The following is a 13,161-nucleotide window of genomic DNA, read 5'->3' as shown; positions in this document are numbered from 1 at the left end:
TAATCTCTGGCTAAATAGCAAGATGCTCCTAATCTAAAGTCAAATTTTTTGAGAGGAACAGGTGGGAATTATTAACTACAAATTTATTTAATGTTTCATATTTTACCATAATTTAAGGAGGCTACTCTGAATACCTCTAAATGTAGAGATGTGGAAATTATGGTTAATGTTAGTGCCAAGTAGTTGATTGCAGAATAAATACTGTACAACAAAACCTGAATTTTCCTGTTACTTGCTGACTCTGAAACAGACTGTTGTGACCAAAATCATAAGCGAATGACAGATGCTATCACAGGTTAAGGTACAAGCAACCACTATGCCTTTTTCACCTAGAACTGTTCCTCTCAAGTTCCTCTCTTGGAGGAATAAAATTTACTGGAACCTGTCTATGAAAAGTGTAGCAGAAAAGTTTGCAGTTGAGCAATATTGAAATGGCTTCACTCTTTGGGATTTTTTTTGTTTTTTTTTTCCCTCTAAGTTGCACAAGAAAAATACAACTGGAAAACTATTGAAATACATTCAGCCCTCATCTTTAGGTATTCACAGAAATGTTGTATGACAAATGGTGGTATCACGCCCCGGATCATTAGTTAAAAGGAACAGTAATCAAAGTGGTCTGCAAATACTGGTTTAAATACTGGAATAATCAAGTCTTTTGGTGGTGTGGGTTTTTTTTGTTTTGTTTTGTTTAATTTAGGTGCCCCAGTGCAACTTTAATACTGGCTTTGGGCAAAATCTCTGACATTATTAACTTGTGTTGAGTGAGCTGCGTTAACATCCTAATGGAGGTGAACACTTGTTAGAGCCGTTTAACATTACATACATAGACCTAGTTCTACAGCCCCTGTGATTTCTGTTGAAGATTTTTCTTTTCCTGATGTGTTTGTCAGGTCCAAAGTAATAGTACCACTTCCAGACCAGTGCACGTGTGTGGATGAGAATCTTGTGCACTGTATGCCAGTTTATACCAGAATCTGCAAAAGGCGTGGAAGCATCAGGTTACACACTTCAGCTCCACTGGAGGTGAAGTTTCCCCTTAAACAGGGGAATGGCATTGGTAGTGCAGATGTTTAACTTAAACGCAATGAAAATGCTTTGGGGAGAAAGAGAGGTCTTTATCAACTTGAAAATTTGGCACACGAGTGTGAGGCTGTTTTAAGGGGGAAATAATTATCTGACAGCACTTGTTGTTATACACTGTATTCTGTTTCAATATCTTAATAGATATTTGTTGTGTAAGGCATAACTTGGACAATATGACTTGTGTTAACTATTGTGAATGTGCTAATTATTCASTAATCTACCTTCTAATAAAAATGTCATCAGATTTCTTCCAAGTGGAAATAAAAGCATTTGATGTTGCTAAAAATGACATTAAAGGTTCATTTAATTTCCCCAGCATAAGCATGTAGTTCTTATAGAACTTCTCATAAGTTCTCCAGAATATGCAAAATGACCTCAAAATATTGTGGTTTTTTTTTTTTTAAATCATTATTTTAATTTTGAAGAAGAATATGTCCCTTTGGTCATGGGCAGGAAGTTTTCTTCTAAATGTTATATTTTGTTTTGCATTTAAATAATTGTAAAGCAGCTCCAAAACGGTAAAAAACTGAGATTGGAAGAGGGATTAGGTAATATGAGTATTCATTTGACCCTGGCTGATTCTGGATCATCYTGGATGATATGATGTACTAAGTGTTCTAAGGATTTATACAAATGTTGGCATGTAGAAGAGAGTCATTCGGTAACACACTTTCAAGATGGATAACTGTTACTAAAAGGGCAGACTTTATTGAGCCAAATGAAATATCCTAATGGTCAAAGAGTTGAATATGGAGGCAGTAGTTATTGTATTTGTTTTAAGAAGGAACCTTTCCGCTAGGCTTCATTAAAACCATGTTTTTCTTTGAGAAATTTAACTATTAAAGAATGAGAACCACCTCAAATGGTGGTTTTGAATCCTGAACGTAAAAATGCCCCAGAAGCACAAAATGCAGCATTAGAATTACATTGATTCTCTCCAACTCCCTCTTTCTCATGTGATGCATATCTTCTTTCTCTTTTCAAGATCTGTGTTAATCTTGCTTTCCAGTTTCTTCCTGGTACTTCCAAGATAACAGCTGAAGTGGCTAAAAATAAACAATGTGTTTTTAGCAAGTTCTTCCATAAGTCTGTCGTAGGATGTTTTGGAATCTTAATTATGCTTTAGCCTTTGTGAAAAGTTGGTTGCCCTTTTATACTTTAATTTCTTCTCTGTAAAATACTAACCATCTACCATTCTGGTTTCAAATTATTTTATACTCTGCTCCCTCTTTTGGAGCAGTTTTACTGATTTGTCTGCTATCAGCTGTCTCCTTTTGAAATTCCTGTGTGTTGTCATTACATGAATTTAGGGGATGCTGAGATACCAGTGTTTAATTTCCTGGAGACATATATGGTATCTGCTGGCTCCAGAATAACAGAAAGTGCATGCAAAGTATGCAGTGAGAGGTAATGGTCTTTGCCAAAAGCAGCACTCCTGTGGTGACCCTGGCTCTTGTGGAGAGAGGGTGTTGGGCAGGGCACCGTGCTGGAACAGGTCATTTTTAGTGTTGCCCAGCTCTGAGAAGCTATTGCAAGTCTCGTGATGTTTCCTGTTGTTCTTCAACCCCCAAGCTTTCCAATCTTACAATCAGGATAAGTGATGCCTCATTTAATAAATAAAAATTGTCCAGCTCTCAAGCTCAGAGGGCATCTTGAAAATGTGAGCCATGAATACTCAACACAGAAGGTCTTTATATATCTTCCTGAGGTAGGACAGCATAGTCTGCTGTAAAAGTCAGCAGTATTTATGTAGCAGAATTTTTTTTTCTTCTTTTTTTCCCCTGTAATTGGTCTACAGACATTTCTCCTTAGCTTGTCATGCTTCCACTTGAGTTGTGCTGACTTTGGGCAGTGGGATGTTTGGGGCCCCCTTCCTGTAGCTGTCTGAGTGTTCCTGGACTCTTTCAGCACTGTATTACTTGGTTCGAAAGTATTACTAAATCGACTAAAGATGGTGAAGCAGAGTGTCCTGTATTATCTTTTTGTTGTGTCCTTTTAACAGTTACCTGACGTGATAAAGCCAGTCAAACAAGGGAGGGGGGAGGGAAACAACAGGAAATTAGAAACCACAAAATCATCCTTGATGAAACGGCAAAAAACTTTTGTACATACATTTCTTCCTTAGAAGGGAAAATAAACTTATCTTAAAAAATTGCAAGTTCTTACATTTCAAATTGAAAAAAAATTAAAAACATTTAATATGCAAAGGATTTGGAACTGGCTTCAATAAATGTAATATGGATCGAGAAGGGAGAGAGTGTTATTAATGTCACTTGTTGCTGAATATGCTGAATAAAGAATTAAATCTCTAAGTTTGTCAGAATAATTATACCATTCAATTCCATTTCCTCAAGCTTTGTTAGAAGTTTATTATGACATTATGAAAAGAGGTTAATGTTGCCACTACTCCTAATGAATTAAAAACTTCAATCTAATTTCAACAAAATAACAGTAAAGCTGCAGTCTCTTCCACAGTCTCTTTATTATGCAGATTTTTCCAACCCTCAGCCACCATCGGTGGCAGCCAGGATTTGGTGGGCTGGAGACCAAGTGTCAGTTTAGGATATTTCTTCAACCAAATCTTTCCTGTTTTCAGTGTCCTTATTCCAAGGAGCCTCTCCTTATTCTTCCCTGGAGAATGCCAGTCTCCTTTCCTTACATCCTGTTTTTCTGTTAATTAAAAAACTAAACAACACCGATTTACACCCAGAAGACCTGTCTTATTTTGGCCAGCTCGGGTATATTTTCTTGCTGATAAAGAAAACTATGWGGATGTAGAGCCTAAAAGTAACAAAAGAATACAAGAGGTAATAGCACGAAGCCAAGCACCGAAGCCTTGTCAGATTCATTTAAAATTATTTCTGTGACTCTTAAATGTTGTTGTCTTTTATTTGTCCCAAGTTGTTGTTGTTGTTATCTAATATAACGCAGATATATGAAGTTATAAATTAGGAAAAGATAGAACGGTTAAAATAAGTCTTGAGTGCTAGTGTAATAACTCGTATTTGGAATTAAACCAGGAAAGCTGCTTGTAGAAGAAGATTAAAAAATATGATTTTCTTTACACCATACTATATTACTAACAACAGAAAATAGGGTCTGAATTTCATCTTTAGGTTGGACATTTAAGGTTTGTGAGATGATAGAACAAGTAGAAGCAGCTTCTTTTTTCTCCTGAAAGACAGTAATGTGGCACTAACCTCTCCTAAATACACTTTTCATAGTACTCTGTAGAAAGCTGTGAACTTGATGTGTTGATCTGTTAAATACAGAGCATTGTGATAATAGGTTTAAATGTTTGCTGCTGTCCTTCACAGACAGCAAAAGAGGTCTTTAAAACAAACAAACAAAAAAGTGCTTTTCAGGAATTAATAGCTTTTATAGCATTACGAAGACTTGTCCTCCTCTGTCTTGTGTGTGTTATTGCCTTAAATGTTGGTATTCCTGTAATATTACCTGGGTGCCTTTTTGAAAGATATTTATAGCCTCGATAAGCTGTGCTTTAGCAATATTCATTTAGTTTGGAACAGACACAGTATATTACCAGGTTTTTGGTCTTATTTGTGGATGGCTTTGATGTAAATATGCCATTTGATTTTTGGAGCAGATCAAATAATTGAGGTTCTGCATTTGTCATAGAGGGTTTTAATTTAATTGCTGTAGAAAAACTGTAGAAATGTGCAGTCCTCAGGGATCTGAAATAATTTTGGAGGGGCTCCAACTGTTACTTCATTGTACAGAGCTTCTTGTGCTAACCTCCTTCTCTATTTAAGAGCATGTAATGTGCTTTACAAGTTCTGCAGAAATGAAATTTCCTGTACATTTCAGAGAAATGGTGGGAATAACGAATGACGAGAAGAGTTTGCATGTATACTACAAGTTTGAGGATGCCCATATGAAAACACCTTCTTTATAGTTTAAGACTTCATATCACAGTTTTCATTCTTTCGAGATTTTTTGTTTGTTTGTTTTTTGAAACTCGGGGAAAGCTAGAATTCTTGTAGCTTCAGACCTGTCATTTATTCTAATAAAAGGGAAAAGCTTTTATAGCAAGATATCTGCTTATCTTTTAAAAGCTTTATTTTGCTGTTTTGCTCTTTTATTTTCTTTATTGATGCTCCATCATTCTTTGTTTCCATTTAAGTTTTCCTGTTACATCATGTGTTAGTATTTAAACCATTTTTAGATGTTTTCTTTGGCAAAAAAATCTGTGAAGAATTTATTAGTAGCAATGTAAAATAGTTTCTCTGCTTTAATGCACACTGCAAATTGAAATGCCCTCTAACTGTGAATACAGAAGGGAATCAATTTAAACCAGATTTACGTTAGAGTAAATAATTTCTGTTTGAGGCTGAAGGCTGTGAATATTTATAGGAGAAGATAAATGCTATTGACGTTAATGCATCCTTATTAAATAGAGAACTTCGGGGTAGAAGAATGAAAATAAAGTAAAAGTGAGGTGCCCTCCTTCTCCATCTGTTGCCTGTTTGAGAGATTAATGTTGTTCATCARGGGTGGCGCTCTCTAAGAAGTGGGAACTGCACCCCCGATTCCTATGAAAACTGCAGGACGGTACCATACCCCATTCTAAATGTACTAGTAGTTTACCTACCTTCCTTATTTTTGCTTAATGTAACTTTTCACTCTGTTTTCTGTATTTTTTTTTAACTGTTATTAAAGTACTTTTTAGTTCTATCATAAAACAGGATTAGACATCTAGGCACCCATGCATGTGTGTCTAGATTGAATTATTTGGGAATCATACTTAAATACTCAGCTAAGAGCTTTGGCCCATAATTTTCAAAAAATTGCAGGCTTTTTACAAGCAGAACAAGGCAGCCTAAAACAAAGGTAGACCATGTGCATCTCTCTCCTTCATTCCTTCAGAGAACAGGGCTTTCTGCAGAGCTCCCCTACCCTGTAATTCCTTCTATGTAAGCCTATAAGAACAGTTGTATTGCAACACGACAAAAGTTTGTTTAGTCCAGTAGCTTGTTTCCGTTAAACCTTATGTTTAGAGAGGAGGTAGCGGAATAAGGTAAAGATGTAAATATTTCTGCTGAGTCTTCAGCTCCTTACTTTACCATCTGTTCACCATCCATATTTTTATCATTCCATATGTTTTCCGACATTGGTAATACTTAGTTTCTTACCATTTCTTTTTAGAGTTTGTTCATTCAGCTTAGAATTATGCCATCTGTTGAACTACCTTTCTTTTTAGAAGTATGGGTATTTTTTCTATAAAACTGTATCGAGTTTCCTTTTATTGTGGAAAAACTTTGTGAAGACCTCATTTTGGTCTTTTTTGCCTGACTGCAGCTAAATTTGGCAGAAGTCTTGAAACCTAAATGAAGTACCTACAAGTTTTGTTTAAAATGGTAGCTTGGTAGAAGAGAGAGAATCTATTAGTACCTTGAACTGAGTAAAAATACGTAGTATGAATTCTGCTTACTACTAGGCATGAGAGAAACCCCCCCGTAGAAGCACAGAGAGAAGCATTAAGAATACGTTGTTTGTATTAGACTTTGCACCTTCTTGGTAACAAAAACAGCCAGCCGCAAGCAATAGGTCTATGGAGGGTAGATGTTCTTGTCCTCACAGAAGTACATGTTTGAAAAGGAATTGACTCTTCTAAAATTGATCTGTTCTCAACATGATTTGATTAGGCTCCTCTTTGCATGCTTGCCTAACTTTTAGGATTTAGCGTTGAAAATTTTCAGTGATTCTGGCTAGGGGTGTCTTGACTAACTATTTTTATTTTATATTAAAAACTTGGGACATCCTTGCACCTACTCTTCAGAAATGCAACTGGAATGTGCTAGGGACACAGCTGGCCCATATAGGTTTGTACTAATCTTTTTTTCCATTGTGTGTTGGTATCACAACCTGCACGATAGTCACAACTCTTGTTTTTTAAATACTTGCTCATATTTGCCCACTGTGTTTTCTTAAATTCCTTTGCTTTTCTACAGGTGCCAGTCTGGATACCTGTTTATCCACACCTTCCACAAGTTTTACTACTTCAGTTTCTTTCCTTATCCCTAAGAATTCTTGTACTGACCTGTAAAGATTGACTTTTATTCATCAAAAGGCACCTCATCTGTGGTGCCCGTGACTTGACCCAACTGAGAATTACTAAACTGAGAAGTAGCTGGGATAATTGATATTTGTATAAATGAGGTATATGTCATATTTTGATCTGTATTACTCCTGCCTATCTTTTGCATGATATTTGTTTCCTTGTACTGTAGGTTCTTGAAACAGGGCAATCCTGCTCTGTTTACATAAAAAAAAAAAAAAAAACTTTTGTTACTGGAAATACAAATCCATTAACAGTTTCATAGTCCTCACAAAAATGTGAGGACTATGAAATGCGAGGATGAGTTTCATCATGCAGTTCAGATAAGTGTATATGAAGGCCAAAGATCTTCTAATTAGAGTTGAGTTCATCTGTTTTGTACGAGAAGTGCAAACCCAGAAGAGAGAAGAGACTGTAGACCCGTAGTCAAAAAGCATCTTACATATTGTCAGATTGTGACAGTTATTTATCCTTCTTTGTTCTTCCAGAAGAACAGTGTCTCTTTGAAGTAAAAACATATCCTTGTAATTGTTTAATACTAATTTGAATGATTTGAAATGAATTATCTGTTTATGGCAGGAAGTCTCATAAGAATGGCACTGTTTGGAAATAATTTGACTGTTAAAACATTTCTTGTAAAGTTTGTAGTTTTGTAGTGTTTAAGGTTTGTATGGTAATAATATTAAAGACTTTGGATAAGATTAAACTATGGATATAGCACAAATCTATAATTTCTAGCAGAGCTTTTTTATAAATTTTTTTTAATTAAAAAAAACAAATTTGGAGAGACTTGAGTTGTGTGTTGTTTCCATCCGCATTATTTCCTTTCATGCGCTTATGATGTTCGCAGGCTTTAATATCCAAAATTAGATCCCTAAATCTCTAACAAGAAACCTGGGAGAAGCCCACTCACTTGCCCTTATAAAAATAATTTTGTTTACCTCTCTCCCCCATTATAACCCAAGGCGATTGTATAGGAAGTGTCTGAAGGGACTTCTCTGTAGAAACACAAAATTGTAACTTCTTTATGATAGTGTTAAATGTATTCATGATAACAAGAGTGATTTTAAATGGGTCATCTTCCATAATACAACAATCTCATATATGTTTTCATGTCATGTGGTATTTATTTAGGGAAAAACACAAAGGTAGACTGTTTAATAATATCTCAGTGTATATTCACTGAGCTATTATTCACTGTAGGCATGAAACAGTGAATTAGTTGTTATTTTGAAGCATGAAACACCTTTGTCAGCCATCTTCTAATTTTAGAATCTTCACTAGGAGTATTGAGTAAGAGATGGAAAATGCATGCTCTGCTCTGCTTTTGTTTTTGTTTTGCAGATTTTGTATCGTTATCTGTTTAAAAAACAGAATACAAGAGACATCTTTTGACTTTTGATCTCCGTAGAATTAATAAGGGGTCATTAAGAGAAAAAAATAATGCCACACTTCCACTCTTTGAAGTGTAACTGTACGTGTGAAGGTTATCTAAGCAACACAAAGTGGGACTTGTCAGTAGTAATAGATCATAGAAACATGGGAAATGTATTTTGCATCTAGCTACAGGGAATAAAATAAGGCAACAAGGCATGCTGGAGGACAGGCTTGTGCTGCTTATAATAAGAGATTCCTCAGTTCATTACGTCTATACAGATACTTTGTCCCTGACACACCTCAATTATTACCATAAAAATTTTTGCAAAAAAGTTTAATATTTTGGATACAAAACAATTGCCAGATATGTTCACAAATGTGCACACAGCAGATCGTTCTAGAGGGACTGCTAAGGTGCTCGTGGCTTGGTAACCTGTGACAAAGAGCAAGACGAAAAATAGGATGTGGTAGGTCATATGAAAATTCACTGTAAAGCAGAATGAACAGTTACATGTAAGACTGGCTTTTATTTTTATTTAGTTACTAACAAGATGAAAAAAGTTTCAGGTTTCTTTATGGGGCTACTCCCACTGACTAAGATTGCTCAGATGGCTATAGTCCTTAAAACAAGTTTTCTGAACATGTGGTGTCCAGGATCATCTGTTTTGATTTAAGCAGGATTCCTACCTCCATGTAAAGAAAACTGATTATCTTAGCTTAATGATGAGTTTTGGAGGGGGTTTTTTGTTTGCTTAATCCAGAGAGAAAGGCAGAGGAAAGTAATTAAAAATGTGTGGTCCTCTCTGCCAAATGGATCTTATTAGTTACTAGACTCCTGAGATCAGAAGGAGGGGATTATAAATTATTTCTTGACTGTTCCAAAACCTTTGCTACCTGCAAAGCTGGAATTTAACTACCTTCAACTCTGTTCTAGCTCTCCTTTGTCTCCCATAGGTGTTCTCCATCACTTTCATTGATCTTGCATCTGTGCTTCACTTCATAACTTTGCCTGAGATCACAGCTAATGCTCCTCTGGCTTTCCACAGTTGGTATCTACTCTCTGATAGTCCCCTCCTTATAGGGGACTAACTTGTATTTTCAGAAAAGGGCACCATATTTTTAGCGCTCTATCAATACTTGCTCATTATATTTAAAGCAGATGAAATATTTGTCAAAGAATAAGCCCAGGAACTGAAGCTGAAAAGGGCACATTGTCATGATCATGGAGTACAAGAGAGGTAGTTGAGTTTGGGTTGTATCTTGTTTTGTTTCAGCTCATTGATTAGGACCTCACATGATTTGCTATTGCAAAATTGTTCTAGAATCTCTTTTTTCAGTTATACTTGAAATAAGTGTTTCTGATACTTACTGTATGTTCTGGACTAATTTTTACAATATCGCCAGCATAGTGTTCTGCACTTGAATTGATGGGTAGCCTTGAACTGTTATTACTAGAGTGAGGGAAGTGACTTTTTCATCTCAGTGGGTTTGTTAGGGAAGTCTGAGTATGATGATTTTGGAGCTGATTCTAATGATCATCTCAGTGCCAACCATTTAATCAGCACTATACAGCTCATTTGTTTATTTGATAGTTCCAAATGCCAGTGCTTTCGTCTTGTGTCAAAAAAAAGTTACAACTCTTGTGCACATAAAAACAGACATTTCCTATACCTATCATCCTCTTCCATTTGGATATGATTTGCTTTTGACCATGTTTAGTGAGAAAAGCTATCTCAGTTCTAGTCATTTAGACTTCTCGTCGACTATGCAGGGCACGCATCCCAGAATAAGCACATGTGATTTGCTGTTGTGTCTGGTCTCTGTGTTTCAATTTTTCAGATGGGACCACAGCTGATGTTGATACACAGGTGAAAGACTGTGCATCTTTTCATCTCAAAATTGTTAGATAAGAACATTGTATGATCCTGTCAGAGCTTCATGGGCTTCGGCAAGAGAGATGTGAAATCGGTTTCAAAATAATGAATTCTCGATTAAAATGGGGTGCCTTGTGAGATCTGTTTTCCTAAATCATACAAATCTAGTGGTCTTGTAGGAAAACTCAGGTAGACTGAAATTCTACTTTTTTTCAGTAAGATAGATGAAAAACGTTTTTCTACTAACATGTTGTAATAGCACACACTTATGTTTTTCTTTGTGGATCTTCCTCTGTCAGACCTTAATGAATGCATATCTCCTCATTTAAGGAGCTTTCAAAAAACACTCATTTACGAGCAGAAATGCAATTACATCAAGCCAGTGTTGGCCTGCTGAGTCTCAGTTTAGTCCATGTGGTCAGTGTTTTCCCCAGATGAGATTCTGGCATCTCAAGCTTTGCACGCATTTGGGAATGGATCAAGGTTTTAAAAGACAGCATTCAACTGCTGTTGAATTGGGACGTTCACATGGCTGCGTAGACGGGAGCCTTCTGGCAAAACAATTCTCATTAATTTTGAAAGCGTTGGCCTTTCTGAGTATTTAAAGAAGATAGGGTCTTGGGTCTCCTTCATAGATCGTGGCTTTTGTGGCCTAGTAAATACTTCAAAACAGCCTTGATTTTTCTCGACTGGCATAGATCTTTCTGAATATCTTTGTGCTCGGCTTTCCCTGGAGAAATGGCAGATATGGGAGTAGCTTGGACACCCTTCCTTGTTTCAGGGGTGCTTTGGGTGGCCTTTGTTACTAGCCTCAGGGTTGCCCCTTTGCAGACCTTCCGTGTAGTTACCTGCTGGAGGGAGAGCATCCGTTTCCACGTCTGTCTGCCTTTGTTTCTTATTTGAAGAATATCGTTTTGTTAGAACAGGCTGCTGGGTTGGTTTGTTGGGGCTTGTTTGCCGATGATGGGAGGTGGTGTTTTACTATCTGCAGGAATTTCCCTCTTTTAAAGTAGCTGTACAGGTGGATTTTATCATTAATTGCTTTAGTCCCTTTTAGAATGCAGCTAATGAATAGTCATTTATTCCCTACCTAACACAGAAAACTGGGTAATTTTCAGTAAATGGAATACCTACAATATTAAAAGTGTTTTTCAGTTTTGGTGAATCGTTGTTCAACTGTTCATAGCAGTTATGTTAGCTACCAACCGAGGACAAACTTCTTCCCTCTATTTGTTACTTTAAGGCTAAAACTCTGAATTTATTACATGATTTGTATAAGTGATCCCGGTTGCTCACGATGAATCCTTTACCTATAGCTTTAGGTTCCATCAGAAAATGGACCCCTTGGCAGGATTGAGCCCTAAACTTGAGGAGTAGAAAGCAATCCAGTTCAAATAGTATCAGTGAATGCTACTTTTTGACATAAGTGTTTTAAAGCTTGTACAAACTGAATGCACCTCTGGGGTAATTATATGAAAAGCTGGTAATTTATTAATCTTTCCTCTCTTCTCTTTTGCTCTTTCTTTCTCTCTACCTTTCTCCCTTTCTCTCGCTCTCATTCTCTTCCCTTCCCCCAAAAATGCTTTTACAGAAACATAAGGTAGATCTTTTCTACAAACTGCGCCATGTGATGAATGAACTCATTGACCTACGTAGACAGCTGCTGTCAGGTCACTTGACACAGGATCAGGTGCGAGAGGTCAAGAGACACCTCACAGTGAGGCTGGACTGGGGCAATGAGTAAGTAAAGGTACCGGCTGGGTACTGTTTGTTCTAATTATTTTTAAATAGCTTTTATTTAAAAAAAAAAAAAAATCTTTCTTTCTTCCAGGAAAATTTGCAAGCAGGTAAAATATTTGCATATTTGGAAATCAAATATAACTTTTTACAGCGCGTTTACTGCATAGTTCTTCCACTAGTACTATAAAATAAACCATTTCCTTATTAGTAGGGCTTTACTAGGGCTAACTGCACTTTCAATAGTTCTAGGACAGTTTACTTCGTTTGTACCAATGTAGTGAATATTAGGCCTGCAAAGATGTATCATTGGTACTAAAAAGTCATTTCTCCAACTGAAGAAGTGTTTTAATAGTTGGTGMAATAACTGCAGGATCTTACTCAGTGGAATCCTGCAGCGCGGACTAACCGCACTGACACGCAAGAAATGATTCTTGTGTGGGAGCTGAGGCTGCAGTATGGAAGTTTTTGGTATACAAATCTGTATATTTGTCTGCTGATTACATTTCTTGGAGGTTTAGTTCCACCATGATCAGTTCCGTTGTGATTTTTAGAGTTTTTCAAGAGCCAAAGAAGAGAGCAATTCAGATAGAAGCTGAAATGGCAATAAATTACTATTAAACGAGCCCTTCTCCAGAATCAGTTCTTAGAAAACAACAAATTTAAAGGAGGCATTCTAGTTCTGAGTTATAGCGTGTCAGACAGATAAGTTATGCAAGACATGCTCGTGACCTTTTCAAAGGAAATATCACCCTCCTCAGGCTTATAGCAACTGTTTTTCAGCTAGGAGTAGCATTGGTGTTAATTGACATGCAGAGGGAGGGGAAAAAAAAACTCTTAAGTTGCCAGCTAAGGAAGAAAGTCGAATGATTTTTCATTAACATATCTTTGTCATGACTCCATTCCTTAGTCACCTACTTCAGGACTCCCTCTGAGATGTACTTGATTACATTCATGAAGCTTTAGCTCTCCCCCTCGCTGAACTGAATTTCTCTTTTGGGGAAAGAAAGG

At 36.6% G+C, this 13,161-nt stretch overlaps 1 protein-coding gene across 1 annotated transcript in view; it reads left to right on the top strand.

Annotated features, from left to right (window-relative positions):
* DOCK3 (dedicator of cytokinesis 3) overlaps positions 1-13,161 on the top strand; it is a 194,611-nt gene that overhangs the window by 38,443 nt on the left and 143,007 nt on the right. Inside the window, exon 6 of the mRNA XM_026055042.1 lies at positions 12,005-12,153. Within this exon, the coding sequence (XP_025910827.1) occupies positions 12,005-12,153 (149 nt within the window). The remainder of the gene's footprint in view (positions 1-12,004; positions 12,154-13,161) is intronic.

Source organism: Apteryx rowi, unplaced genomic scaffold, assembly GCF_003343035.1.
Source record: "Apteryx rowi isolate R43461 unplaced genomic scaffold, aptRow1 scaffold_98, whole genome shotgun sequence".
Taxonomy (NCBI): domain Eukaryota; kingdom Metazoa; phylum Chordata; class Aves; order Apterygiformes; family Apterygidae; genus Apteryx; species Apteryx rowi.
This window is presented reverse-complemented; position numbering and strand designations above follow the sequence as displayed.